This window comes from Rhipicephalus microplus, chromosome 6 (genome assembly GCF_043290135.1).
Source record: "Rhipicephalus microplus isolate Deutch F79 chromosome 6, USDA_Rmic, whole genome shotgun sequence".
Taxonomy (NCBI): Eukaryota; Metazoa; Arthropoda; class Arachnida; order Ixodida; family Ixodidae; genus Rhipicephalus; species Rhipicephalus microplus.
In genome coordinates this window covers 119,266,930-119,293,417 of record NC_134705.1, presented here as the reverse complement: position 1 = coordinate 119,293,417, position 26,488 = coordinate 119,266,930, and the positions used below count along the sequence as shown (strand labels likewise).

Below are 26,488 nucleotides of genomic sequence, written 5' to 3'. Positions count from 1 at the left end.
CGTGCTGCAAGTCGATGTAATATTCCAAAATGTTGATTGACTCCAAAGTTTATAAATTCATCATCTACACACTGCACAAATCTGTGGTTTATTGCTAATATGCTACGACTTTTACGAACTGTAGGCTATCCCGAAAAGAGAGATCACACCGTTACGATACCCATATTGGTGTTCGGCTGTGTCTATAGATTGTCATTCACTGCAACTTCTACTCTTTTACAGCCCAAAGGTAAGTGTAGCACCCTTCTCTTAATTTTGGTTTTTCGCCATTAAGCAGGTTTTTTTATTTGAAGAACTGGGGAGGGGGATAAAGTTGTTTTCCAACGCTACCACGTGGGAGTGGGGTGATGGTACAGAAGTTGATCAATAAATTTTATAAGATAAGTGTCAACCTGTGAAATTATCATGATGATGTGCTGGTACAGTACGCACGGATTGAAAAGCGACATCATTTTTGTTTGTATGAGAATTGTTATGAGTAATCACTCGAAATCACCACTTCGGGTCGGTGTAAGTCTTTCTAGTGAAGGTAACGTTGGTTGCGCTGATAGCGCACGAAGTGTGCTTGTACAGTTTCAGCACGAGAGGCATGTAATATTCTGTGGACATGGCTTTAGGTAAATTTTCCTTACACTAATGTAAAAAATTGTTCCTCAATTGAAAAATATTGACTTTAGGACCATGTATTTATAATATAGACTACATTTCTCCCACTATCATCGAGTACGTCGGAATATGCCATTCTTTTTCGCAGAGACCATCGGCGATATTGGTTCGCCATTTGCTGTGTTTTGCTTCTCATCCTACTCCTCGGGATGGTGCTTCTGTCCTCTTCCGACAGCTCGACTGGTGAGCAAGCCATTGTCTTCTTTACGAAGTGGTGCCGATTGTTATATTCAGGCTCAACACGGTGCTCCCGAGAGTAGTTTTGTTTGACAGATTCACGAGGAAAGATTTTCTGGCCACATTTGCAGTAGGTCGTGTTTTCAACCTTGCATTTAAAGATTTGCAGCTGTTTCCAGTGGGGGGCACCCCTAAGAGACCTTACAAATGCAGCGCTTGATTGTTTACCACTACGTTTCTAATTGGAAAAATATTATATCGAAACAACAGGCGCATTCCCGCCATCGCTGTAGTGTTTTGTATAAAAACCGGATTGATAACATGGCCTCGCACGTCGTATTTTCTATGCGTGAGTAAAAACACACGACAGGATGCCTGCGAATACTGTTCAAGCAGATATGAAACACGCTGGGAGCTTCTGTGAAGTAATTTGTCCTTGGAAAAAAAAAAGGCAAAGGGTGGACGGAGAACACGCGCTAGTGGCAGACAATGCGCACCATGACCGAGCGTTTATAGTCGGTCACGTATCTCAACATACGCGTGGTATACTAATCTTTATAAAGTCATGTTGGGAGATACGGTGGTAGTAGGGTATGACTATAGTGCATTTTATAGTTCGGCTTTGTGACGGCGACTGCAGAAGAACCGAACAATGCAGCAGTCGTACCTTGCTTGCATCCTATATCCCACTACCTGCTGAAGATAGGCAGCAGAGCCGACATGCCGGTCGCGTTTTTTGCACCTGAGTGTCTTCAGGATCTAAGTGGCTGAGTAAATAGTAAAAAACAAATAATGGGCTAGAGACTGCGTCTACCGTCTGTGGGGCTTCATTCACGCTGCCCTACAGACGTTTTACACAATGCACGCGCAATGTGGTCTGTTCTATAACTTGTCTTGAGGTCGAACGCATATCGGACAGACTGGCAGGTGCTTAAAGAAAAGTCTCGAGAGCACTATTAGAACGCCCAACAGATCCTTTAGGGTTACATTGCTGTGCTTGTAGCTGCGTTACACGCCTCGAAGGTATGATAGTGCGCAGCCTCTCATCAGACAAGATCACTATAATCGGTTGCAACTTTAGAACAGCACTTCCTCCTCAAAGGCCGATGCACGCAAGCCTGCTCCATTGAGCATGTTCTACAGACTTGCGTCATGGGACGGACGGCTGTTGTTACCACCTGCAGAGAATGTTGCAGAGAGCAAGAGTGGGGCTATTCCCTTAGTCGCTGAGGTGGTCGGCTGCCGCGCTTCTGTCGTCTCGACTTGCCCGACTTCTTAAGTGGTATAGATTAGGCAAGAAAGCGGTAAACATAGAAAAACAGGAAGAAGCCACTACCACTGACCAAGAAAGAAAACCAGTTTCTCGATCTGTAGTTAGATAAGTAAGCGTTTGCAATAAATGGATGAAAATAGCAAGAAATTGTTGAACAGTTTTTTTATTTTCGTGTATATGATATATGCTTCATGAAGTGCGTCAAATAATCAGCTGCTAGCGCTAGAGTGTGTACCCATTCCGTTCCCGTCTTGCGCCCTTATAAATGCGAGTACATATTTAAGTTGGGCTATGCCAGGCATTCGCGGTGTCCGTGCGCCGTAAGGTGTTAGCTCTTCGCGCTCGTCGTTTTCCCATAGCAACAACTGCGGACGTGTGCACTTATCTTCGCCCCTAGAAACCGAACAATAAGATGCGAGAGAGTGTATAAGGGCGTAGGTGCAGTGCTTTGCCGCTCCTTCTCTCGCCGTTTGCTCTCTCCCTTGCCTGCGCCCCACTCTCCCGTGCGGTCGCGCCTTACTCAATACTGTTCGCTGGCTGGGTGCCTCTCAAGAACATCCGGAAACGCGCGAACACGCCATTCAGAAACGCCAACGCCGAGTCGAGAATGCTGGCGCCCAACTTTCCCGCCCACTAGCTCCTCACTCTCGACGGATGGCTGGCTGGGTCTCTCTCAAGACGATGGCAGAAGTCGGTGAAGATAATGACGCTAATGCTACACTCTCTCGGTGCAAGAAATGCATTCGCATTTCCTCACGATTGCCTTCGAACAGGTAGGCTCATTTTTCTTTTCGTTTCAAAGCTTTATACTTCGCGTGGGTGAGTCATTTTTCTCTAGATTTTCGTTTCATTGAAGAGACTAGGAACTTGTATGACGACTGTATAAATCCCTTTGCTCTTTATTCTTTGCTTAAGAAACGACCGACAATAACGGCGGAGGGAACGATGACAAGTCTCACTACGTTGTAAATCCATCTGGCGGCGGAAAAACCCCTCCTGTGAGTAACAGTCACCCTTGCGTTGGTCGCAAGCTTAGCTCGTAAAAAACTAGTGGTGGTAACAATGAAGAAAGCGTATAGCCGAGTGGCCTCATTGTTTATATTTTCTTCTTTTTTGATTTATCTCCGTTTTTTTATTTTTTGCATGTTTATTTGTACTTATTTCTGTTGTATCTATTTTTTTGTCACTTGGTTTACATGTCTTTGTTTTTGTTGGCTTTCTGTCTTTCGTGCCCTCTCTGTTTCTACATATTTCTCTCTCCTTTCTCCATCTCGTGTGTCGATTATCTATCTTCCTCTCTTTTATTTATTTCTATTTCTTCTGCTTGTTTTCATGTTGAGCTTTACTCTGTACTCTTGTTCTTTCCCTCTTCGTTCCCCTCACATGTAAAGGGTACAGCCACATCAATCCATCTATCAATCGGTTTATAGCGCGAGAACAGAACGACAACAGAGACAAGAAGGACACGAGTACTTGTGTCCCTCTTGTCTCTTTGTTGTCGTTCTGTTCTCGTGCTATAACTATCGTCATGTCATAACAACTAGCCCAATCTGCCACGCTTCAACTCAGCAACGTTGGCGCGGGAGCGTGAGCTTCCCGCTAGCGCATGTCGCCTCGATAAGCAGACGCTTTCAACCCTGTAATACCCATGATCAATTTTACCTTCAGGAAAATTGCGAGCAAACGCTGAACGTTCTCATTCTTCTTGTGCTGTGCATTTTAGAGAAAATATGAGTGGAATTTCGTTTGAGGCATAAATATAATTACCATAAATTGAAATAGTTGCTACTGTATTATATGTAAGTGACTGTACCTTCTTCATAACATGTGAAATTTGCAATAGCTGCTTATTGTGACACCTATGGTAGCTTTTAGTAGCTTTATTGAGGTATTTTATTTAATGTATCAAACATGATACAATTGGCATTATAAGGATTATTAGGCAACGCTCCTTGTTAGCAAGCTTGTTTAAACTCTTCGCTACTTTTCCCAACGCTGATGATTCACTAGAAAATTGGTTTCATGATCGCGGTGTCGTCGACATCAATGGCGCGTCTTCTCAGTTTGAAATTATTCTTGTCTAATCACCGTTAGGCTCATCGCGTCGAAATTAACGCAGTAACTGAATGGCAGTTGCATTGTTTTCTGCCAATGATAATGGCATAATAATGCAACTATCACTGAGCTAATCGTTGTAGTCGTGTGCAATTCTGCCGTTTTTTTTTAATATTATGGGCAGGGGCAAACAGAAGGACTCGAAACGACAGCCAGGCTGCCCCTGGCAGGAGGAAAAAAAGAGAGCCACGGTTGGGGCGTGACAACCAAGCCTCGTTTTTTACTGCATCTACAATGATGTCACCTTGCGCCAATAATGAACACTGCGCTCAAAGTGCACATGTCTGCACCCCCCAAAAAACAAACAAACAAACAAACAAACAAAACTTGGGGCCCTACGACCGCGCCAGAATCGGGCGCTGTTTAAACATACTGAACAATAGGGCCAGTGCTGATGAAAACATATTGTCACCCAAACAGAAGAACGCTCTCACTCTTCAACTCACTCACATGCCCCCACACTGACTGTGGAAGACGCCGTACGGTCAGACGCCCATGTCCCATTGATAATGAAGACCTAGGGCTACCTTTCTGGGGCACGGTAGCACTTGACAATATCGGCTCTAGCGAGCACATGCTTGCTGGATGGAGGATGCTGACACACAGAACACGACACTATACAGTTTCATCATCACGCTAGGATGACGAGTGGAAGCCGGCACAGGATTTCTGATTGTTCTGCGATGTCGAGTGCGTTCATCGCTCATGTTTCAGCAAACGCTGTTGAGGACACTGATCACAAGAAAAAAACGCCGAAAGGGCACCAGGTAATGAGAAGCACATGCGATCATAAACTGCCAAATAATACAAAGGGAGGCACCATGATAAACGCGATGACGCAGTGTGACATCTTGAAGCAAGGGCAAAATTTCATATACAGATCCCCTTAGACGGCATCCACAGGAATGTGTGCATGAATTTTGTTTACCGTGACACACGCCATGCATATGTGCTTACAAGGTTTGGTGCCAGTTGGCACCATGCATTTCCTGTTTCGTTTCAGCTGTAGCTTCCTCGAGCGTCCATGGTGTGCTATAGATGGGCTCCGCACACACGGCGCAAGCGCGTACGAGTAAATGCGTCAGTATGTACCACGAAATACGTCAATGCGCGAGCAGTGTTTGAGGCACTGTAGATCAATTTTTGAGTCATCCCTGTCTCTCTGACCGAGCGCGAGATGTGGGGACTTTGGCACTCGAAACTATATAGATGACTCGAAGCTTCACGGCGTGCAGAGCCGTGGCGCTTCTACAAAGGTTGATCTATCGAAGACGACTTCTGGAGGAGGCCACAAGCCTGGCGGGAAGACGACTTCTGGGGGAGGTCACAAGCCTGGCGGGAAGACGACCTCGAGGCATGCTCCAACCCACGGCGGAAAGACCATAAGACCCGGACCTATCGTGACAAAGCCAGGCACACCGGAGCCCGGTCACCATACCAGTGTTGCCCCCAGAGGACCGACCCATAAACCTACGACTACTACTCCACCTCCAATCATCGGTTTGTATCTTTCCGGACATTGTACAGCAAGCAGGGCTTTCTGACGCTGTGGGGACGAGTATACAAATGAGCATACACGCGTCCTCGAAAAAACAATGATACATTCTTTATTCTGTCTAAAATATAGTTAAATAATCTATAGTTTGTCTAAATCAACTTTTGTAAGGACAGAGGCAAAAAAAAAAGTGGGGACCCAAGAACTTTTTCATAACAAGCTGTAAAAGGGCGCTTTTTATGTACCTATGTTTTTGCGTCTTTCTGTCTTATACCGCCGAAGAAATATCAAAGCATCCTCCTGTAGCATTTGGAGGCGAATGAACTACGTAATTACTGGTAGATGATGGGCTCTGGTGTTATGCGCATTGTAGTTTCTGTACACACTTGTTCCCGAGCTTGTTGTCTCTCTCTTGCCTCTCATTCGTAATTCAGGTGCACTGTATAAAATTGAAGATGTTCTCGTGAGTATTCTCATATCTCTCGCATTTCATATTCCTCTATTTTGTTTGCACTGTATTTACCTGTTCGCCACGAACAACGTTTATTTAATTCTGATGGACAAGCCTGCTTTCTATAATGTTCGAGGGCCCTCCACCACCCCACGTTGAAAGACGAGGAGGTGGTTTTCTCCTTTCTTTCGCTATTGTTCACACAAGCAATGCATCCTCCTCACCCCTTACTTCTTAAAAGCAAATGAACAATGTCAGCAATATGCGCTATAGCCTATCAGGTTTTAAATCTTCTCGGCTAGGTGCTGTTGACACCGCTTGCGCAGTTTTAAACAAACCAAACGAAGTGTTAATCGATTCATCCATCGCGCACGATATTCGTGCGAGACAAGGAAGAACGGATGAACGACTGCTTGGCGAAATAGTGTAGGAGACAAATGACACTTTATATTTCACGTAAATGGACCAATCGAGAGCATGTACGCTATAAACGTCACGGGAAGTGCTATCTGCGTCACAGAAGTGCACAAGAAGGATAATAAATATCAGGAGAGAATATTGCGCTTGCTTATTTTTTGTATTCGCCCAGCCGGGTGAGTGGTCCTTTAACGGAGCCCTCAACACTGCTTCAACTAGTCATAGAATAGATTTGCTACAGGCACTCGTGAATTCACTGCTGTAAAATGTTTTCGAATCCACCCCCAACAAGCGGAGTTCTATTTATCGCATGCTGCAATTGCATTCTCTCTTCTCTCGCCCCAAAGAAAGCGCTGGAAGCTAAGCAGGGAGGGATGGCATGGAGAAATCAGGCGTGTCGCGCACGCCTCACGACTATGAGCACTTTTTCCTTTTTTTTTCTTTGAATACGCGGCTTTTCAGTGCGATGGCAGGCGTGTGTGTGAACAAGTCGCGGCCTCCCGCGGCGATCTCTGTAACGACCGAGCGCGCCATGTTTAATTCAGCCAATTGCTCAACCAACGGCTGTGACGCGTGAATAATGAGCATCTTCCGTCATTTGTAAAGAGAAGAGAAAGCAATTCTTTGAATTTGAGAATTCAAAAGGAGTTCCAGGTTGCATGCTCCACTATATTACGCTGATGTGTATTCTGGTAGCCTTCACGGCTTCAGGTATTAGAGAAAGATTATTGGTCAGCTGCCAGTTTGTGATATAATTACTTGCTACGTGACGCCCACTGACTGACAAAGTGTGTTCTACACTCGCCGTCGCGGCTACTGGCGGCGCTGGAATTTTTCAGGATTGAATGGATATATATGGTTCATAATGTGGACGGGGTATGCCTGCCGCTGTAGCTCAGGTGGCAGAGTGTTACAAATTACTTGCCAGTGCACGGAAGTTTTCCTTCTGCTTTTATTTCTGCGGTTTAGATTACATTTACTAGATGTAACATTCCGTATACTTTATTTAAACCATTGTCTATTAGTTCTTGCTAATGTTGAGTTTGACAGACACGATTCCTAAAACTTCCCCTTCTTTCCTTTAACACGAAAAGGTTTACTTGAAACACGGGTATCATGTTGCTGATATCATGCTGCTGAGATATCTTTGCCATGTTGGCAAGCCGCTTTCGCTAGAGATACGTCAAATGTTAGGACCAGCAGACTTTTACTCTCACGAGCTGTTTTATCATGACACATTTTTGAGGTGCACAGGCCTTCATTGTCGAGCTTAGAGGTGATCTGGCCCCCACTTTCAATCACACGACTATTTTGTTTTGGTGCACATTTGCACATTTCAACTAATAGAAATTTCCGAATTGTTCTTGTAGAAGTAGTGACACGAATTTTGGTGCATTGTTTTAAATGAAAAGCCGAGTGCCGAGAACTCTAGAAAGAGTATCGTTACACTTACATCACATACATACGTACATGCATACACACATCCATCCATCCATCCATCCATCCATACATACATACATACATACATACATACATACATACATACATACATACATACATACATACATACATACATACATACATACATACATACATACATACATACATACATACATACATACATACATACATACATACATACATACATACATGCATACATACATACAAAGAACTTTAATAAAACAATGCATTGAATATATTCTGACTACTCTTAACCTAAACCATCGATTTTGATTTTGGTAAGGATGCGGCGGCTTTGAACTGACATGTTAACAGAAGTCTGACGTCATTAGAATACTGCAATTCACCACACACTAGCAATAGTTGTCATGTTGCTGTCAGTCACAGGTGATTCACCTAAGCAACGATGAGTTAATTGCCATCCGGAGACACTGGCAGCAATTTCTGCGATTCGGGCGTCATGCAGGGCGCAGACTTTGAAGCGCAGTGAACTGTCCTTACTTGCGATAATGTACGTTGAGATAGGGCATGGTTTCAGATGTTTACAGGAGAAACCTTTGGAGTAAATGTTTGATACGTGTTGTCCCTCTCAGTTGTGCGGAGGAGAGTGTTGATAGTGCACACATTGGAAATAAAACTGCCCTTCTTGGGATAGCTCCAAACCATGTTAGTACTTGTTTAATGTGATGTCTGATGGTCCACGCATCTTGTAAACCTGAGGGTATTTCCGTTGATGTGAGCTAAAGTTGCACGTAGTAGAAGCCTTTGAGCTTCCAAAGACGAGCACGGACATACATGTTCCCCAAAGCCGTCAGTGCACTAGATGGTATCAGCCAGAACGTTTTCATGCATGTCAAAGCATGTCAGTTCTCTTCTATTGCGATGTCTCATTGCCTGCGCATCTTGTCAACTGTGAGGGCATTTCCGGTGAAGTAAGCTAAAGTTGCATGCTGTTCAAGTCTTGATCTTCCAAAGAGGGGCACTAACATCCATGTTCCCCAAAGGCGTCAGTGCGCTTGACGGTATCGGCTATAAAACGCTTGCTTGCTTGCTTCTATGAATATGCATGGGCGAATACTACACGAAGACACAGATGTAGGGAGGCTAGTCGGCCAGGTGTAGGGAGGCCAGTTGTCACAATATTTGAGGTGGTAACCTTATGTGTAATGTACGAATAGAACAGATGTCAACGGTATAGACTTTTTACTAGTGATTTCTGCACTGAAATCTGTTCTTCTGTTGCTGCACGTATTTCTTTCAAAAATGTGCAAGAAATTCGCTCCAGATATTGTTGACAAGATTTACCGGGCATGGAGCGCCTAAAAAAAAAACGGCAGGAACGTAGTTAACAGGGCTCATTCATATGAATGTATTGTCGTCAAGTCTTGAAAAACAAACAAAACCACAAATCTGATGAAACACAGCAACTCGAGCAACCACTCACATTCAATTGAAGCGTTAGTTTCACAAAGAAGCACTTATGAAGAAATACCCGAAATCACGTAGAGCACGTGCAAAAATTTTTTTACGCTATTCCTACAATGAATCCCCTAAATTTCTACACATAACTAAGCCTCGCCCTCGCATGTTTGCCAGAAAAGCACTCGCCATTCAACGGAAATGAAAGACCAAAATGTGTAATGTGAACGAAATTGCATAAATATACACATTGGTGCCTGCAGAAGTGAGTGACTCCAGTTTTGCCATCTTGTGCAGCGACAAAGATGCCCCTCGTGTGCACAGTGAGCAGCGTGGGCAGCGCACAAATCCTGCTGCCTCAGTTGCATGTGTGCTCTTACGTCTTCTTCACGCACGTCATGTCGAGGAACAAACGCCTGTACGCCTCGGATGGCAGTGGGGCATTTCAGGACTTCGCTCGTGCCATAGAAGCGTCTGGTGGCTACACTGGTGGAATCTCCTTTGACATGCGGTATGTGAGCATAAGACGTTCGGAAAATACCTTTTGAACCCCCCAAAAGTACCATCGACAGCATGAAGACAAAGTATTCATGATTAAAAAGAAGCAGGATAGCGGAAAAAGCTATGGACCAGCACTCAGACATATAATGACGCTGTTTGTCTGCGCTCGCTTGTTTCTGTTTGATAGTCCATCGTTTTTTGCACTGTTATATTTTTTGATCATAGAAAACCAACTGGCCTGATTTAACGCAATCGACATGTAATTCAAAACATAATTTTTCTTTAAAGTGTTTCGGTTCTGATGTGATCGCGAATGGTGATCTATATGACAAGAACACCTGTAGATTATATCGCCAAATGTAGTTCGTCACGTACCATGGCGTCATGCGATGACGTTATTGCTTGACGTGGTTCCTTGGTCAAAAGTAGGCTCATCACGGAGGCAGTGCGAGAAGCTGCCCGGCGAGGTTCAGGTAGCTTGCTGGGCCATCGATTCAAGAGGCAATGCAAAACGCCGATGAGCACCGAAAGCCTTCGGAGGAGAAAGGGGCAGGATAAAATGGTTTCCCCCTCTAGTATTTTCAGGCGTATGTATGAGGAACATTGAGTCTTCCTTAACATGGCTCTCGTACGACTGTTATATGTCACAATGACACAATATAGGCTACCTTTTTTTATTCGTTATCAAAATCAAAAGTTGGTGCGACGCAAAGTATTCGATAAAGACTAGCGGTGCCTTGAACATTTCATTCGATGCCGGAATCAACCGCAAAAGCTTTACAGAGAAAAACATACAGGCACACACCAACTTTTCATGCATGAGAAATGGCTTAGGCCTTCTTTTCCGCAATAGGCGGCCATAAGTACGAAAGTTGGTAAATAGGCGCGACGTTTTGAGTAGTGCAGTTATGCTTCAGGAGCACAATGAGCTGCACTCTGTATGGTGATAAGCCACAGTAAGTCGGTTTAGAGTTTGCAAGTTTTGATATGCATATAAAGTGGAAATTCAAGCGGAACCTCTTTGTGCCCAGGTACGGCATCAACGAAAAAACTGGGGCAGCCTTACTGCCTACTGCCTTGGAGGAGGCCCGCACTGAACTGCTCGAACTGTACAACAAGAGCAACATCAAACACTACGGCATCCTCAATTGCATCACAATGCCAGGTCTTATGAGCTATCTCGTGGCGGTTCTGCCCAGCACGTTTTCGGTGAGAAGTATAGTCATGCCTCTCGACAAGCACAAGGGCAGTCGTTTCTTACTTGTTTCCGCTGTTTTTGCCAGGTTTCTGATATTTATTTTCCTGTGTGTGCAGTGTACCAAATCACTAGTGGTAATTAACAATACTTGTGCCTAAATGGCTATGGTAAAATCTATCTTAATGTATCAAGTGGCAATATATTATTCCTATTTCATCAAAAGCATATTCTTGAGTTTTCAAAGAAGAAACACCTTAAAGTGTCGTCATTATTATTTTCATAATAATTCTTCGCCTATCCTAGGTCTACTGCAGGCTGAACGCCTCTGCCAGCGATCTCTAATTTACTATATGTAGAGCAAACTACATACATATACACTAGCGAATTTATCAATTCACCTCTTTGAACAGGGTAATGAATGATAAAAAAACACACTCACTGCCAGAACGAGCCTTTATACGCTGTTTTGTCCGAGTCCATTGCGGTGGATTAGCGATTACGGCACTAGGCTGCAGACAGGATGGTCGTGAGGTCGATCCCAGTCGTAGCGGTCTTGTTTCAATGAAAGCAAAATGCTACAGGCCTGTAGGCGTGTATTAAAGTGTACATTACATAATCTTAGATAGCCATGACTTCCGGAGCCATTTAATACGGTGTCTTTATTATTCATATCCTTGTTATGGTATTCAAAACTTCAAGACCTATAAAACTTGGCGTCTAAAAACTTGTACAGCGGGACAAGCAAAACGGATGATGCCTAGTTTTGAAATCTTTCATGAAGTTTCATTACAGTTCTAATTCACGAATCGTGGTACGCTGTTCTTTTAAACTGAACACGGCATATACTGAAAGGCCTCCGAATTCCTTCGGGTGTTTTTCAATTGTTGATTACTTGCTCAGCGCGAGTAAATAGGAGCTAAAATTTGTAGTATAGTGGTGCCGCCGTAAAAAAACAACTTCTTGAAAGAATTTCCTTTTCAAATAAAAGACGTGCAACTTGCACCAGCTCATATATGAAGCCATTTAAAGTTTTTCAAATGAAAACAGAGAAGCAGAGTAATTGAATGATTTACGTATCAGCAGCCTTTCTACCACAGTAGATTATGAAACTCAAATTCAACTCAGAATAAGGCACTTTGTCTCTTATGCAACAAAGCACCACGAACAATGAGGTGCTTGCATTATGGCAGTGTAATGAAGAAGAAGTAGATCGGTGCAAGGACAGCAACATCGAGTGCGCAGCAGAGGCTAAAGTGCTCCTGCACTGTGCACAGTACTGCAAACTATAGCTCAACAGATCTAGTGAAATGAATCATTTTATTACAGTAACGCTATAATTACAACATTTACCACCTGTAAAAAATAATGTCGTTAGGATTTTAAGTATGTATACTTGTGTACTGCTGCGTCTGTTCATTTACCATAATCCACACTGCCATGAACTACAAAAATGAGCTATTTTTATTAGGAAACAAAGTAGTCAAATCTATAAAGCTTCGGTTTCTACCTACGGCAAGTTGATTTTTCTTCCTCCGCAATCCTTTCCCAATTAAAGTTCAAAAGTTAAAGCATCCATATACTTTGGCATAAACGTCTCTTTCCCTCTCTTTCTTGTGATTTGGTTAGGTGGCATTGACATTCACAGTTTATGATGTCGCATAATTTACTGCTTTCGTCGCAACGTCCAAGCCAGAGCTGGACATGGAAATGACTCGTGCGCCGTGCGTCTTTTTTTTACATGTGCAGAAAATGAGGTCACTGCAGAGAGGCGACCCGAACGGTGTGATTGTCCTGGCCTTTGGCGCATTCCAAGTCAACGTCTCTTCTGACTGGACAATGTATTATCGGCGGTACTTCCAGGAAATTGGAAAGTGAGGACATCACGCACGTTTGTTTAGAGGTGTTCGATTTGCAGAATTACGTTCCGCAAAACGATGTGCTATAGTTTTTCAGTGTACAGTCAAAAGTCCTAATAACGAAAGTATCGCCCTTCGCAAGTCGTTTTGTTTATGAAATTGGTCATTCCGTAGAATCAAGACGGAAACTTTTTTTGTCCTTCTACATGCAGAACTTTAATCAACCGTCATTGTTTAAAGCTATGAAGCACCGGACCAGACAAGAACAAACCAATACAAATCACACCACATCCAACTCGCCTGTAGTGACTTATTTACGCTGATATACTTAAGACATCAGGAAGCAGGCGCAGGGAAGCCCTAGCTACCGACGCTAGCTTGCTTTATTCATGAGTTTTAATTCTTTTTGGCCGAGCGCTATCGACCAATGCTATTTCTTATTAGCTGAGCGCTTCCACACACGCCTACTGTAGCCGTTAAATTAGTACAAACTTCAATGACCTCCCCTTTCGTCTTGTTACAATTAACACGTACCATATATGCTTATTTAAACACTGCACACTTCTGTGTACCTGCTGCCATGAAAGTGTTGCAGATTTACCCAAGCAGTCACTTGTTTCTTTTTTTCAGTGACAAATTTTATTGAGGGAACAGGAGTTTGTAGTACATGGAGGGGTGGCTGGCAGGTCACTGAGAGAATGATCACTCAATGTGCCACTACAACGCGGCATCCTTTGGGAAAGCAGATGGGAGGGGGGAGGGGTGATAAGTGAAATATACCATGGGATGGAAACTTTCAAAGCCCCGGCATTCTTTGCAGGACAGCAGAAAAGTACGCATATAATTGGCCAGTCAGATGTTAGCCATTATTTCAATGCACAGATATGTAGTACAATTGTCTAATGACGGATACAGCTTAAGCATCAGCGTACTCTTCCCAGCCGTGTTCCTCGCTACCGTACAGATGGCGCATATACGGCCAGCCTCGGCGGCGTCGAACTACACCTGGTTGCTACCATTGCCTCCGCACTCCTATAGGCTGAAACAAAAACTTAAGAAAAGTCAAATGAATGTGGCGTTTCAAGTCGTCCCTCTCGTTCCGTGCCTACTACGCTTTTTAGGCGAGAGCAGTTCACTTGGTTGATCTCCTCTACTCTCGGCGGCGTGAAAGTGCTCTAGCACGCTCTGCCACTGTGTGACAGTGGTAGAGCGAGGGTGGTTTGAACGAGTACATATACTCCGGTTGGAGCCCTAAAATATGCTGACACACTCTGGCAAACGCGTTTTTGAGTGATCCTGCCTTCTCAAGAAAAATCGCCGTACAATTGTAACTTACCGACCTCAAAAAGCGAACGCGGCGTCAGGGCCCATTCCGCAAGCAAGGATCGAAATCGGCCTGCTTCGGAAATGCAGGTCAGCTGGATGCAGGTCAGTCACGTAAAGCCCTGACAGTCAGCCGATATGCCAGGATGCGGAGAAATCAAGGGATGCTTTTGCGAGTAGATGGATCGAGAAAGTAGCAAACAGACCATCAGGGTAGTGAGGTCACCGTAGCCTCTAGCATTATGTGGTGCGTACGAACGCTATTGATCTGCAGTCCGGTGTTCCCTTCATGCACACGGCGTGCAGCATGGTCAAAGTAAAAGCATTACAGCGGCAAGGATGCCCAGACGTTTTTAATGCGACAACGTTACAGCGTTGACTCGGAGAAAAACCGGTCTCTCTTTAAATTAAGAAGAATTCACTTTCGAGGCTGTTTCAAGAAAGCACTTTGTTTAGGTGGGTTTGCTGACCACATTTTTTTCACTAATGCTTACTGATGAGACCATAAAATCCCACGGATATTTATCGGGGAATGACATTTTCTGGGTTTGATGGAAAACTTTGTAAATTAAGCTTGCTTATATCAAGTTCTAGCTTTAAATCCGGTAAGACTTCTCTTTGGAGTTTAATTGAGCTTGGAAGTTCACCCAGGTTTAGAGTCTCAACCATGCTGTTTCTTTTTTTGCCTTCCATGTCTGTACATGGTCGTCCTTTATGAAAGGGAACACGCGAATGCGTGGCCGGCACTCTGCGGAGGCTGCCTACAGCACCATCAACCGACAAGTGAAGAAAGCACGTTCGCTTTTGGCGTCCTCTATTGCCAAGCAATGTAACGAGTCATGGCCAGTAGACAAGCGCTGCTAGATTACGTTCCCTTCCTCCGCGCGTGGTGAGTGATATCGGGCGATTACTGCTGCTTGCGCCGTAGCCGAGCACAGCGTTTGATATTTGATACGATGGCAGTGGACTACGCTAGGCGTCAGCAAAAGCAAGTGCAATCTCTCAGCGCTTGTCTACCCGCCATCACTCGCTATAATTATGTTTAGGGGCGAAACAGAGAAGTTTATTGCAAACTGGTAACAACATTTCAGGTGAGTACAACCGTCTGGTGTAACAAAATCACTTAAAAAAACTACTTTTGGCGGCACCCGTTCGTCCCTCGTGGCCGTAGTAGTAGTGTGTAACAAGTATAAATTTTGACCTCCAAGGTGGTGCCGGTGAGAAATTTCTTCTGTGCGTTGTTTAACAATAAAAGATAGTGCTCAATGTACATGCCAATGGCTGCTAAGGGGGAATGAGAGACAGGAGAATCCGGCTTTTAGTTAACGCGCACGCTGCGAATTTTTTATTGTTCAACAACGCATAGAAGACACGAAAGGTTTGCAACGTTATACTCGCTAGGCGTAACCTGCTAGGTTTCAGAAAGGTTTAACGAACGTCGGGCCACAGTGCCATGAATACAGTGAACTAGTATATACCATTAACTTGAGGTGGTTAAAGGTGGGAAGTAGACACGAAGCGCAAGCCGTGAGAAAGTGTGCGTGTGCCTCCTCTCGTTGAGTCCTTGGAATGTCCGCTGGATGGCGGTGCTTCTATATGAGGAATATATGATGAAAAGATGCAAAATTGTTGTACTTAGAGTGTTGACTAGGTGGACGAATGGACACAGAGACAGATGGAGGATGGACGCACGGATGTCTGCACGGACGAATGGACGCATGGACGAGCGCAGGCGCGGATGCATGGAAGAAAGCAGTGACGGACGCACGGATGAACGTGCGGGCGCATGAACAGACGCACGCACGGACGGGTGGATGGACGCATGGGCGGCCACACAGACGCACGCATAGATGGACGGAAGCAAGAACGAACAAACGGACGGATGCTTCGTCCCACTATCCATCATTCTCTCCGTGGATATGCTGTTATTTTTTTCCAACAGATGACGCTGAAAAGCAACGTGTTTTCTTTTGCTGTCGGTATATGGTGCTGTAGGCAGCCGCCGGAGAGCGCAGGCCGCGCGTTCGCGTGTTCTCTTTCATAAAAAACGACAGTGTGCAACTGTTTTTCTTACCAAAAAAAAATAATTAATTAGACAGCAAATTTTTTTAAACAGTGTTCTTCAGGAGCGATTTGAATTCAATCAAAGAATAATAAGATATTCGGCATGATTCAATTTGAGCTTATTTATTTAAGTTCGCGTTTTTTATCTTAGCGATGAGCTGTTGATTCCCTTGAATTTACTAGTGTTCGCAGGACAGGTGGCGACATCCTACGCCGAGGTTTTTCCACGTGTTACTTCTGTCATCCGAAAATAGATGTATTGAAGCGCTGTCAGTCCGTAGGGCCCCTTATTCTTTCATTAATTGATCATTATATACGAAACTTCAAGCCGATGCTGTGCCATGCCTTGTTACAGCGCCTGATCTTCTCATTTATTTCAGAGAAAGTAGCAGCAAAAGGCGAAATCTTCCGTGGTAGAAAAGCTGTAATTGCTCTGTGACGTTTGACAATGAATTGAGTGCCGCCTTAAGCATACATACTACTGTACACGTAATTAGAAAACGTGCAAGAAGCAGCAATATACAGGTGTAGCAGAATAAGTGTACTGTTAAAAAGGCAAATGTGGCGTATTTCAAGAACATATCTAAAACATTTTTCTTGCCCCAGACAAAGAGCCTACAATGAATTTAGGAGCATTACGCATAGCTGTCAGTGTACCGGTAAACAATCAAATTATTGCTGAAAAAGTTTGATTTTGTTTTTTCTTAGGGTACACTAAAATACATCATGCAAAATTTTAAAATTACCTCGGGCAGAGAACCGTCATAAAACTGTGGTGCATTAAGCATAACTCCTCTTAACTAAAACAGCATTCCAGTAAACACTAAACTTATGAGACCACAAAGTTTGATTCCGGTTTTGTATTTTTTTTCTTCTCATTTCTGTTACAAAGCTGGAAAGAACGGAATGTGCTTAAATGAGGAGCATGACGAATTGTTATTATTCATTGGTTATTCAGATCTTACTTTTCTGTATTGTAGTTAGAGGATGCTCAGTGTGCTCAGTGCATGTTTTCGATGTGTCGATAGCGGCGTTCTTTGTTCATCTCATAATCTGTCAAACACGCTCTCTCTCTCTCTCACACACACACACACGCACACGCGCACGCGAACGCACACACACACACACACACACGCACACGAACACAAACAAACAAACAAACCAACCAACAAACAAATTCAAGCGTTCCTTCCGAGAGCACTTTTAGGTTGACAAATGTGCTGTTATTTCTTTCTGCTTTCCTACCATCTCAATGACAAACAGCTACGACGTGGATATCCTGATCGCGGTTACCAGTGAAGAGGGTCAGATAGGAGACAAGGTCTGCTACGCCGCACCGACGAGCGTCTGGAACACTACAAACACCAACTTCTCCTCTATCGTGAGTACCCGCAAAATTTTCCTTGCCGCCGATGAATAACAACAAAAAACCCTACGTTTAGCATGTAATCTGTCCTACAGAGTCGTATTACGCCTGTTTATTCGGTGAATAATCGCCAAGAATAAATAGTACCTACGGCACACGCACTATCCAGCGCACTTTGAAGATCGCATTGTGCACTTTCAGGATGGGGTATTCATGATCTTTTTTGGTTTTTATTTTTTGAGCGAAGACGACCAAACGCGCACTGGTAGGCGAAACTAGACAAGTGGCAATGGTTTCCCCTCAAGCGCACAATGGTCCATGTGATGAAACACGCAATGCCTCAAACGGTAGATCGAAGAGGCCACGTTTTTCGGCCTCTGCCTATGATTGTCGCTATATTTGTGCTTGAACACTTTTGTAGCTCTGACTTTTTATAAGCTTTCATGTGGCTAGTTTTATTGAGGGGAAAGTAGGCTGGGCTCACCATGTTTCCATATTGCCACCATTTATGAATGAGCCAATGTGGCTCATACTCGTTTTGGGGCCGCGAAGAAGAAGAGAACATTTTGGTTGCTCTGGTTTAGGTGAACTCCTGACTGTAGGTCTTGTTTTGCTCGTGACATTACTGATGGAGGTGCTGGGTAGACCTGAATAAGAGCAACCAAAATGTTCTCTTCTTCTTCGTGGACCCAAAAAGAGTATGAACCACAGGGGCTCGTTCATCAATGGTGGCAATATGTTCTTATACAAAGTTCAGTACAGCGGAAAAAAATATTTGAGAACAACAATCCTGGCACTCGAATATCTTTTGGTATTCGTGGATAATACGGTTCCCAGGTGATCTCCAATTATTCTTCTTTTGTGCGAGTACCTTCCTTACACACATTCTAACGAGTTCTGCCGCCAACGCGGGTTCCAGTTCCAAGGGTACTTTCAGCTTGGACATTACCGCCTTCGCAGGAGAGGCATTCCAAGCTGCTCCTCGACTCGCAGCATTACCCGAGAAGCAGTCTGTACGTGGGCCTTTCGTTCGAGATGGGGGTCAATCTGTACCAGCTGTCGCATAATGATACTGCAATAGAGGATGCTCCATTTGCTCCGTGTGATCAGTACACGCAAGTCGCATATGAGCAGGTAAGTGTAAAGAGCCTGGCTTGACACGGTCGAGCCGCTGATGGCATATGAAAGCGCTGTAATAGTAAAGCGATCCCCACATATGTTATAGTTTGACCAGTTCACATGACGTATGCTCAGTCATATATCGCTATGATATAGAACGCAGCAGTGTAAACTGGTCCGGTTTAGTGGAGTCCCTTTTCGAGGCTTTCACGTAGCGTGTGAGCAGGACCAGGCCTTCTTTAGGAGGAGGCACTTTCGTGAAATTGAAAGGGTTGAGCTGTGCCCGTATAGTTTATTGAAACAGGGAGCAAGTGTACCAATACTATGCCGTGGAAATCTTGCCATACATAAAATGAATATCGGAATTTGCACGTTTCGATACTGTCTGTTATGTTCTCAGTACAGTAAAGCCACACTGTATAAATGCCAGCGTAGTATTTGTCGTGCAGTGAAGATTGATAATGTCGCTATCTATCGGCTACGCTGAAATAGCTCAGCGAAATTTCGTAATGCCAAGCAACTTCCTCAAAAAAGAACCGCCATCGTGAGCCCGCTCGTATCGAGATGCCACACCAAAAATTAACACCCACTTCTGAAAAAGAAAACTTCTGCCGACAGACAATAACATTTTTCGACGCCGCACCGTGTTGAATTTCGTACAGGACAAGGTCGTTCTTTTTTTTCAATGCGAAATTCTTTACGATTTGTTTTGAAGCTTAGTGCTGAAATCGAGTAAGCGACGTCCGTTCATTTCACATATTAATGTAGAGCTTGATTGACAAGAAGCAAAACTAATTATTGCCAACAACGTGGACATAAATGTCGAATAAAAGCGCATCATGGGCTCCTCCTTAGACAGCGTAGGCACTTTGTTTCTTGTTATCATCATGTTTTGACACGCTGGATTTTCCGCAGCCCTATGCGTTTTTTTTTCGCTTGAACGATGTTGCACAGAACGCCAAAAAAGTTGCGCGTTTCCGATTGGCGTTAAACGCATCGTCACTGCCTAAATTAGCGTTGGCTAATGCCACAGAAACAGTGATTAGATATCCCTGTACCTGTACACGCAGGTCTGCGATCCACACGTGAGACTGAAAACTCTTAACAACGTCGTTGAATCGGGAGTCATCTCTAACTATGTCTTCTTCTACGACAGCTGGGACACCATAAAAAAGAAGGTGAGTCTGCGAACATATGCAGACGTTTTTGGATCATGCGCTGATGAGATATTTTTTTATGCTGCTTAATTTAGAGATTTCAAGATGAATATTACTAAGTCAGTAATATGGTGACTTTGTTTTTTGAGATATTTTTCGAAAACTGAAATGTATACATGCCGCTAAGAAGATGAAAGAGCAAATTCGAAAAAAAAATTGGTTATCTGAATGTTCACTAATATTTCCAACTGTTTAGAATAGCACCGGTAAATCATTGTGTTGCAAAAAAGATTCTGCTTTTTAAACGCTATATTCGCATTTAGAAGAGTTTCAAGTATGCCACAAAAGATTGCGATAATTTTTTCGCAACGCAAACCACCTTTTTGGACAGTAGTGGCTCTAATGCAATAGCTACCGGTGATGTGGCAGCTGCGGATGCGGCACATAAACTTTGAGAAATTGCAGGAAGTGTCACAGTCATCTTAAACATGCTCTCGATAAATTAAATAAATGGATATAAATATGCTTTCTGCCAATAATATCACATATATATATGAGGAAAATCGCGAACACTGGATCACTGCAACTGCTGGATTTCACTCCACGCATGAAATTTTCTATTTAAAAATTGGACGCTGCTAAACCAGTATACTTGAGTCATCGCTTCAAGGATGAAATGACCAGATAATGTTATGCGTCCACTTGTGACAAAAGCGGTAATGACCTTTGAAAAGACTGCTCTCAAGATTTGGACAAAGGCTGCATTTGCTGAACAGAATATATACTTCCGAAAAGGCAATATGGCGACAGAAAAGCAGCCTAAGAACAAGCGCATTTTTTAGTAGTTTCTATACTTTCGTACTAAGGAAGTTTGAAATTAAACTGGTGTCAGTATTGTCTTATTTATTAGGCCAAGCCTGATAGCAGCGAGGGCTTAGATATAGACTATTTTATGAATGTGTGTGTGGGCCGCCATAGTGGCTTGTTAACCTAAGTGTTTTGCATGTTGAACACCTCAACGAACATTGTTAGAATAGGCGCATACGCACAGAAACTGTTGGGTTCGTGCATATGATGTTTCATGGGCTTATTCATTCCCGTCGCGATGTGCAAAAACACGAAAACATGGGCTTAAGAGCCCAAAACGGTGGCGCCCATTTGCCTTGCGGAAAATAGTCTACACAGGTGACAGCCTGAACAAGGCTCGCAGTCCAGACAGCGTCTGGGCATGTAACTCAAGGAAGAATCGTTCATTCATTCATTCTTCATTTCATTTCACTTTATTTCCAATTCCAACATGATAGATAAAAAAACAGTTTGGACCCATAGCCAAATGCTAGAATAGGGTCCAATGATGCGATATAAGATGGCACAGTATCCAAACGATAGCACAAGGCAACAATAGTGGGTACGTCCCAATGAATAAAGGGGAAGAGGACGCACGCTGTCGCCTTGCTTTCAGGGTTCCTGTTATTTACACTCCTTTCGATTCCTACAGTATTTGCGATGAAGGCGAAAATGCTCGAGACCCGGGAACTATGGGGTCACTATATAAAACAGATGGTGACCGAAATTTCCAGGTCCCAGCACTGTACGCAGCCTCCCAGAATAATTTTGGGGTGACATTGACAGCCAGCAATTCCATTACAATATATATGCTTTTGTGTTGACTCATTGTCAAGGTAGTTCATTTCACGACAGACGTTCCCTGCAGTATAGTGTAGTGATGGTAGAATAATATATGACGGTATTTTACTCCAGTAATATTTCCAGTGATCGCGATCACTCTATATAGTATATAAAGAGAGCTCTGTTTATATATTTATTCATTCTACTTTCAGCAAGGATATGTTTACTGTTTATTTTATTTAAAGTACGCATTTTTGTATTATGATTGCATTATAGCGAGACGTGTTTACATTTTCGCGTTATCTACTCACCATTATTTCTGACACTGGAACCCGTGTAGAATAATATGTACTGTTGAACTTTCCGCTTATATTGTACAGTGATGTGTTCGTTTTGCTTTGCTCCCGACGTGGCTCCACTTTTGTAGTCAGGCAAATACTCAGCCTTACACGGCAATTTTGTATCAAATGTAAGTTTGAATAAACGAAGCGTTACTTACCTAAACCTTACTAACCTAAAAATGGTTGATTACATGTTGACTGCTTCTGTTGCGACTTCTTGTGACAGGTTGATGCTGTGTTGAGCCTAAAATTGCCACCAAAGATCGCCTGGCTCTTGTACAACACTCACTTCTCTATGACTCCCGGAACGTGCATTTCGAGCTTCGACAGGGAGCGGAAGCTGCGGGACTACCTGGCCAGCAAATAATAAACATTAACCGCGGAAGTCCCCGTAATGGCACGTATCAATATAAGGTTGACGATGAATGTGCTTTTGGTGCTGTGTAAGTGATGTGTGAGCGCCGCGTTCATAGCCCCTAGATATTTCCCCTTTACCTAAGTAAGCACCAACAACGGCATTTTCTCTCAGCCCTCTCTCACACACAGCCAGCCTCTGCCACAATTATTTGTCTAACTATGTCTAAGTACATTAGCGACGCATCCTTAAGTGAATGAGATGTGCCTTTCTCCTCCGGTGAGCAGACGAATCGTTTCACCAGGTGCTGCCAAAGACTTAAGACGACCATTATTGCCGAAAATGAGCGTTAGGCAATGAGATTCTTCTGAGGTTCCTCGATGGTTGTCGGTACTAAAGAAAGAACAGGGAAAAATGTAGGCACTTTAGTGGCGTCTTATTTCGTGGCAGCTGCTTTTCACGAAACCCCTTTTGGAGGGCGGCATTCGTTAATCGCATCTTTCGTCTTCTCTCTGGCGCTCGTCAGAGTTTCAGTCAACTGGCAGGCGCACTTCCAGGCCACCGACCCGCGTCCATAGTCAGCGTCGAGAATCTAAAAGAATTGAATGCTAAAAATAGATAACTTCAGTGGTTTATGTATAGAACTCTTTTTTTTCTTTTTGTGTGTTTATTATGTTTGTTTAAGGTTCTTCTTTTAGAAATCTAACAACTCTAAATTATTTCCTATATTACCTAATTAATCCGACCCTCCCTTTCAACAAGTGAAATAATTTAAAAAGCAAGGCACCGTCACATTCTTGGCCTATCCCCCTGGGCGGCCTGTGCGAAGGTGTTGAGGAACCAACCAACCAACCAACACCCAAAGTTTCAGCTTCACTCAGCGGCATGGTAATGCGTTTTGGGTTTGCATCGTGTCTATCTTGTGTTGGTTCAAGCTTATCGAGCGATACATTTTACAAAGGTTACGAAATAAAGCATCGATGTTAAATAATGTATTAGGAGCGCTATTATCGATTGCGTGGCTTCTCAGGAATATATGAAGCGGTATAGACCGTTTACCTTTGAGAAAAATAAAGAATGGCGAATCGTCAACAAAGAGCTTTCTCTTTATGAACACACGCGGCCGCCTTTGCTCGTCAGAATTGATCCTCGAGACCCCTTGGTGCATCCATCCATTCAAGGGCGTCGCTTCGCTGGTTTACAAACTGCACCTACCTGCACGCTTCTATCGCAGCTCGGCACGAGGAGACGGTAGCAAAAGATCTTCATTATACTTGACCGCTCGAGGGGGCCAGGGAGTTCGGATGTGCCTCGCATCAGCTCCGCGGAAAGTTGTATGGTCTGGTGGAAATTGTGCAGTTACAGCAAACAACTCCTACAATCTCCTGCCTGAAGTTCTCTGGACCATCTAGACCACGACTTCAGGACTGTGAGTACGTTTTGGGGCATTTTATGGCTATTTTGGTGTCGACTGCGTCTCCGCCCAGCAAAGCCTAACGCTAGCGGTGAACAAACGCGGCGGCTCGGCGGTGGCCGACGCCCCCGGCGTTCGCTTCAGAGCCCCGTTGTGGAGACGCGACGGCAATGGAGGTGACCGTGGAGGGTACTGAAATTACCCCTGAAGAATTTAGAACCGCTGACTGGATCACGAAAGTTGGAAAACATGTTAAAGAGCTGCGTGACGCCGCTAGAGGTGACAGACAGGGACGCCAAGATGGCAACGCCCGGGCAGAAAGTGGAACCGAGCCCGGCGAAGACAGGAAGAAGACGGCGGCTGCGAACGCAGCATACAAAAAGCTGGGGCACAAGATCGCGGAGCGCTCGATTGCGTCGTACCTACCGCGGTTGCCGGCGAACGACTACAAGATAATCATTCGTCCGAAGTGCGGGCTGGCGCTCACAAAAATTCCGAACACCAGGCTCAGTGAAGCGGTGCGCATGGCAGCGCAAATTCCGTGGATTAAGGGACAAGAAAAGGAAGTGTTCATTGTTAACTACAAGCAAGGCACCCTGATTTTCAGCACTCCAGACATAGACACTGTCTGGAAGGTGACCAGGATTAAGTCTATCAAGATTGAAGGCAAGAGCTATGACGTCACGGCGTACCTCGCGCCGCACGAGGATAGCGGGCGGGGTGTGGTGCGCGACATCGACCCGAGATTGTCAGTAGAGGAACTGACAGAGGCCTTCGACAACTCAAGGAACCCGCCGATACTTGGTGTTAGGAAGCTGGGGAACTCAAGTTCAGCGGTCATCATCTTCAAAAATGAGACAGTGCCCAGGTGGATGTACTGTTACGGCGTACCGCTGAAGTGCGTGCTTTATAAGAAACGATACGAGGTGTGCTACCGATGTGGCCAGCTAGGACACAGATCGGACGTGTGTATCAGCGACCATGTTCGCTGCCGGGGATGCGGAATGACAGCTCCACCCGAGGACCATGTATGTGAGCCCAAGTGTAAGCTGTGCGGCAAAGGTCATCTGACAGCAGATCGGAAATGCAAGGAAGCTTTCAGGACCCCTTATACAATAAAGAAGAGACAGTGGGAGGCCTGGCGGCGAATGGAAGGAGAAGAGCGGAAGGCGAAAGACGCCGATCCACAAACGTGCAGAATGGAAGAGATCAAAGAACGGTCCAGGAGCCGGTCGAAGCATCGAAGAGGGTCAAGAGGAAGAGCAGGTTCCTTCCCAAGACTACCGGAAAGACAAGAAGGAGATCTGCCACCAATGACTGGTCCAGTAAACGAGGGGACTTCCGGCAGTGCTGTCCTCAACAGTGGGAGACCCACGTCGCCAAACCGCAAGGTGGGTTGGGGAGATAGGGCCTCCCAGGATAAACGCGATGAAGCAATGTTAACCATTAAGGAAGAGAATCGCATGCTTAAAGAGCAGCTAGCAATGATGAGTCGGCAAATAGAGGAGCTTCAAATAGCTATTAAGTCATCTAACACAACACCGGTTTCCCTACCACAAATGCCACTGAATCAAAATATAAAAATGCCGGAGGAGCAGAGCGCTACTCCACCTCCAGCGAAAAAGAGGGCAAAAGAAGCGGAAAAGCCCGTAATAGAGGAGAACGTAGCGACAGTGATAGACATGAAAATAGCGCAACTGGAGGCAAACATTGAAGCCAAATCTACCCAGGACGATGAATGGCGTAAGGCCTTCGAGAAACGAATGTTCGAAATGTTTCAAAATCTGAATCAGCAGTTGCATCAGCGGGATAATAAACTTACCGAGGAACTTAAAACAGAATTCGCGAAGAGGGATCGCGCGTATGAACAGCTCGCCCAAGAAGTATTAGGCAGGCCGATTAATCACCTTAGTGGCAATCATGGCTCACAGATTCAGTAAGAACACCGTTTGGCAATGGAACTGCAGAGGCTTCACGCGCAAGCGTGCGGTTCTGCAGGAATTCCTGAGGAAAGGGGATCGACCGGATGTTATAGCTTTACAGGAATGTGGGAGAAAGGCGACGTTGCCGGGTTATAAATCCTATGTAAGCGAAGGCACGAGTACGCAGGTGGCCACCCTGGTCAGGCGAAACGTTACGGCGGTGCAGCATGACATTGGTAATGCACACATCGACCATGTTCTCATAGAACTAATACCCCAAAAAAAGAAAAACGCTAGCTTATTCGTAATAAATATATACAGCTCTCCCAGACAAAGGCGATGCGACTTTGGGGACCTCTTCGCTTCTACGCGACGTAAGAGTAAGAACAACCCATTGCTGATCGTCGGTGACTTTAACGCTCACCACACGGCATGGGGATATAGGCAGGCTTCAATTAAGGGCAGGAAATTGTGGGATGACATGCAAACTCATAATCTGGACTTGATAACCGACCCGTTGCAGCCAACAAGGAAGGGAAATAGTGTCGCGGTTGATACCACACCCGACCTTACCCTGACGGGGAGCGGCACTAGTGCCACGTGGTGCAACACAAACGAGGACCTAGGCAGTGATCACATGATCATAGAAATAGTGGTAGAGGGAGGCCCGGCAACACCTCGGAAACGAAGGGTAGAGGCCGTAAATTGGGACTCTTTCAGGGACCTCAGGGGCGACCCGACTCCCATTTCCGACATTGCCGAGTGGTGC

General features: G+C 44.6%; 1 protein-coding gene across 1 annotated transcript; it reads left to right on the top strand.

The window, feature by feature from the left end:
• The first annotated feature begins 669 nt into the window (after positions 1–669).
• On the top strand, positions 670–22,435 carry LOC119168025 (uncharacterized). Its single transcript, XM_075865445.1, has 10 exons — positions 670–849; positions 3,032–3,114; positions 5,467–5,731; positions 9,772–9,985; positions 11,007–11,184; positions 12,920–13,044; positions 17,680–17,797; positions 18,743–18,916; positions 19,972–20,079; positions 22,255–22,435. The coding sequence occupies exons 1-10, from the start codon at positions 816–818 to the stop codon at positions 22,393–22,395; spliced, it is 1,440 nt and encodes a 479-aa protein (XP_075721560.1). The 5' UTR covers positions 670–815; the 3' UTR covers positions 22,396–22,435.
• The last annotated feature ends 4,053 nt before the right edge of the window (positions 22,436–26,488 follow it).

Excerpts from the sequence above, each read along its gene's own strand:
- LOC119168025 (XM_075865445.1), top strand. The coding sequence starts at position 816 with ATGGTGCTTCTGTCCTCTTCCGACAGCTCGACTG. Across the intron at positions 850-3,031 it reads CTCTTCCGACAGCTCGACTG|AAACGACCGACAATAACGGC; the intron begins GTGAGCAAGCCA and ends TCTTTGCTTAAG. Across the intron at positions 13,045-17,679 it reads TACTTCCAGGAAATTGGAAA|CTACGACGTGGATATCCTGA; the intron begins GTGAGGACATCA and ends AATGACAAACAG.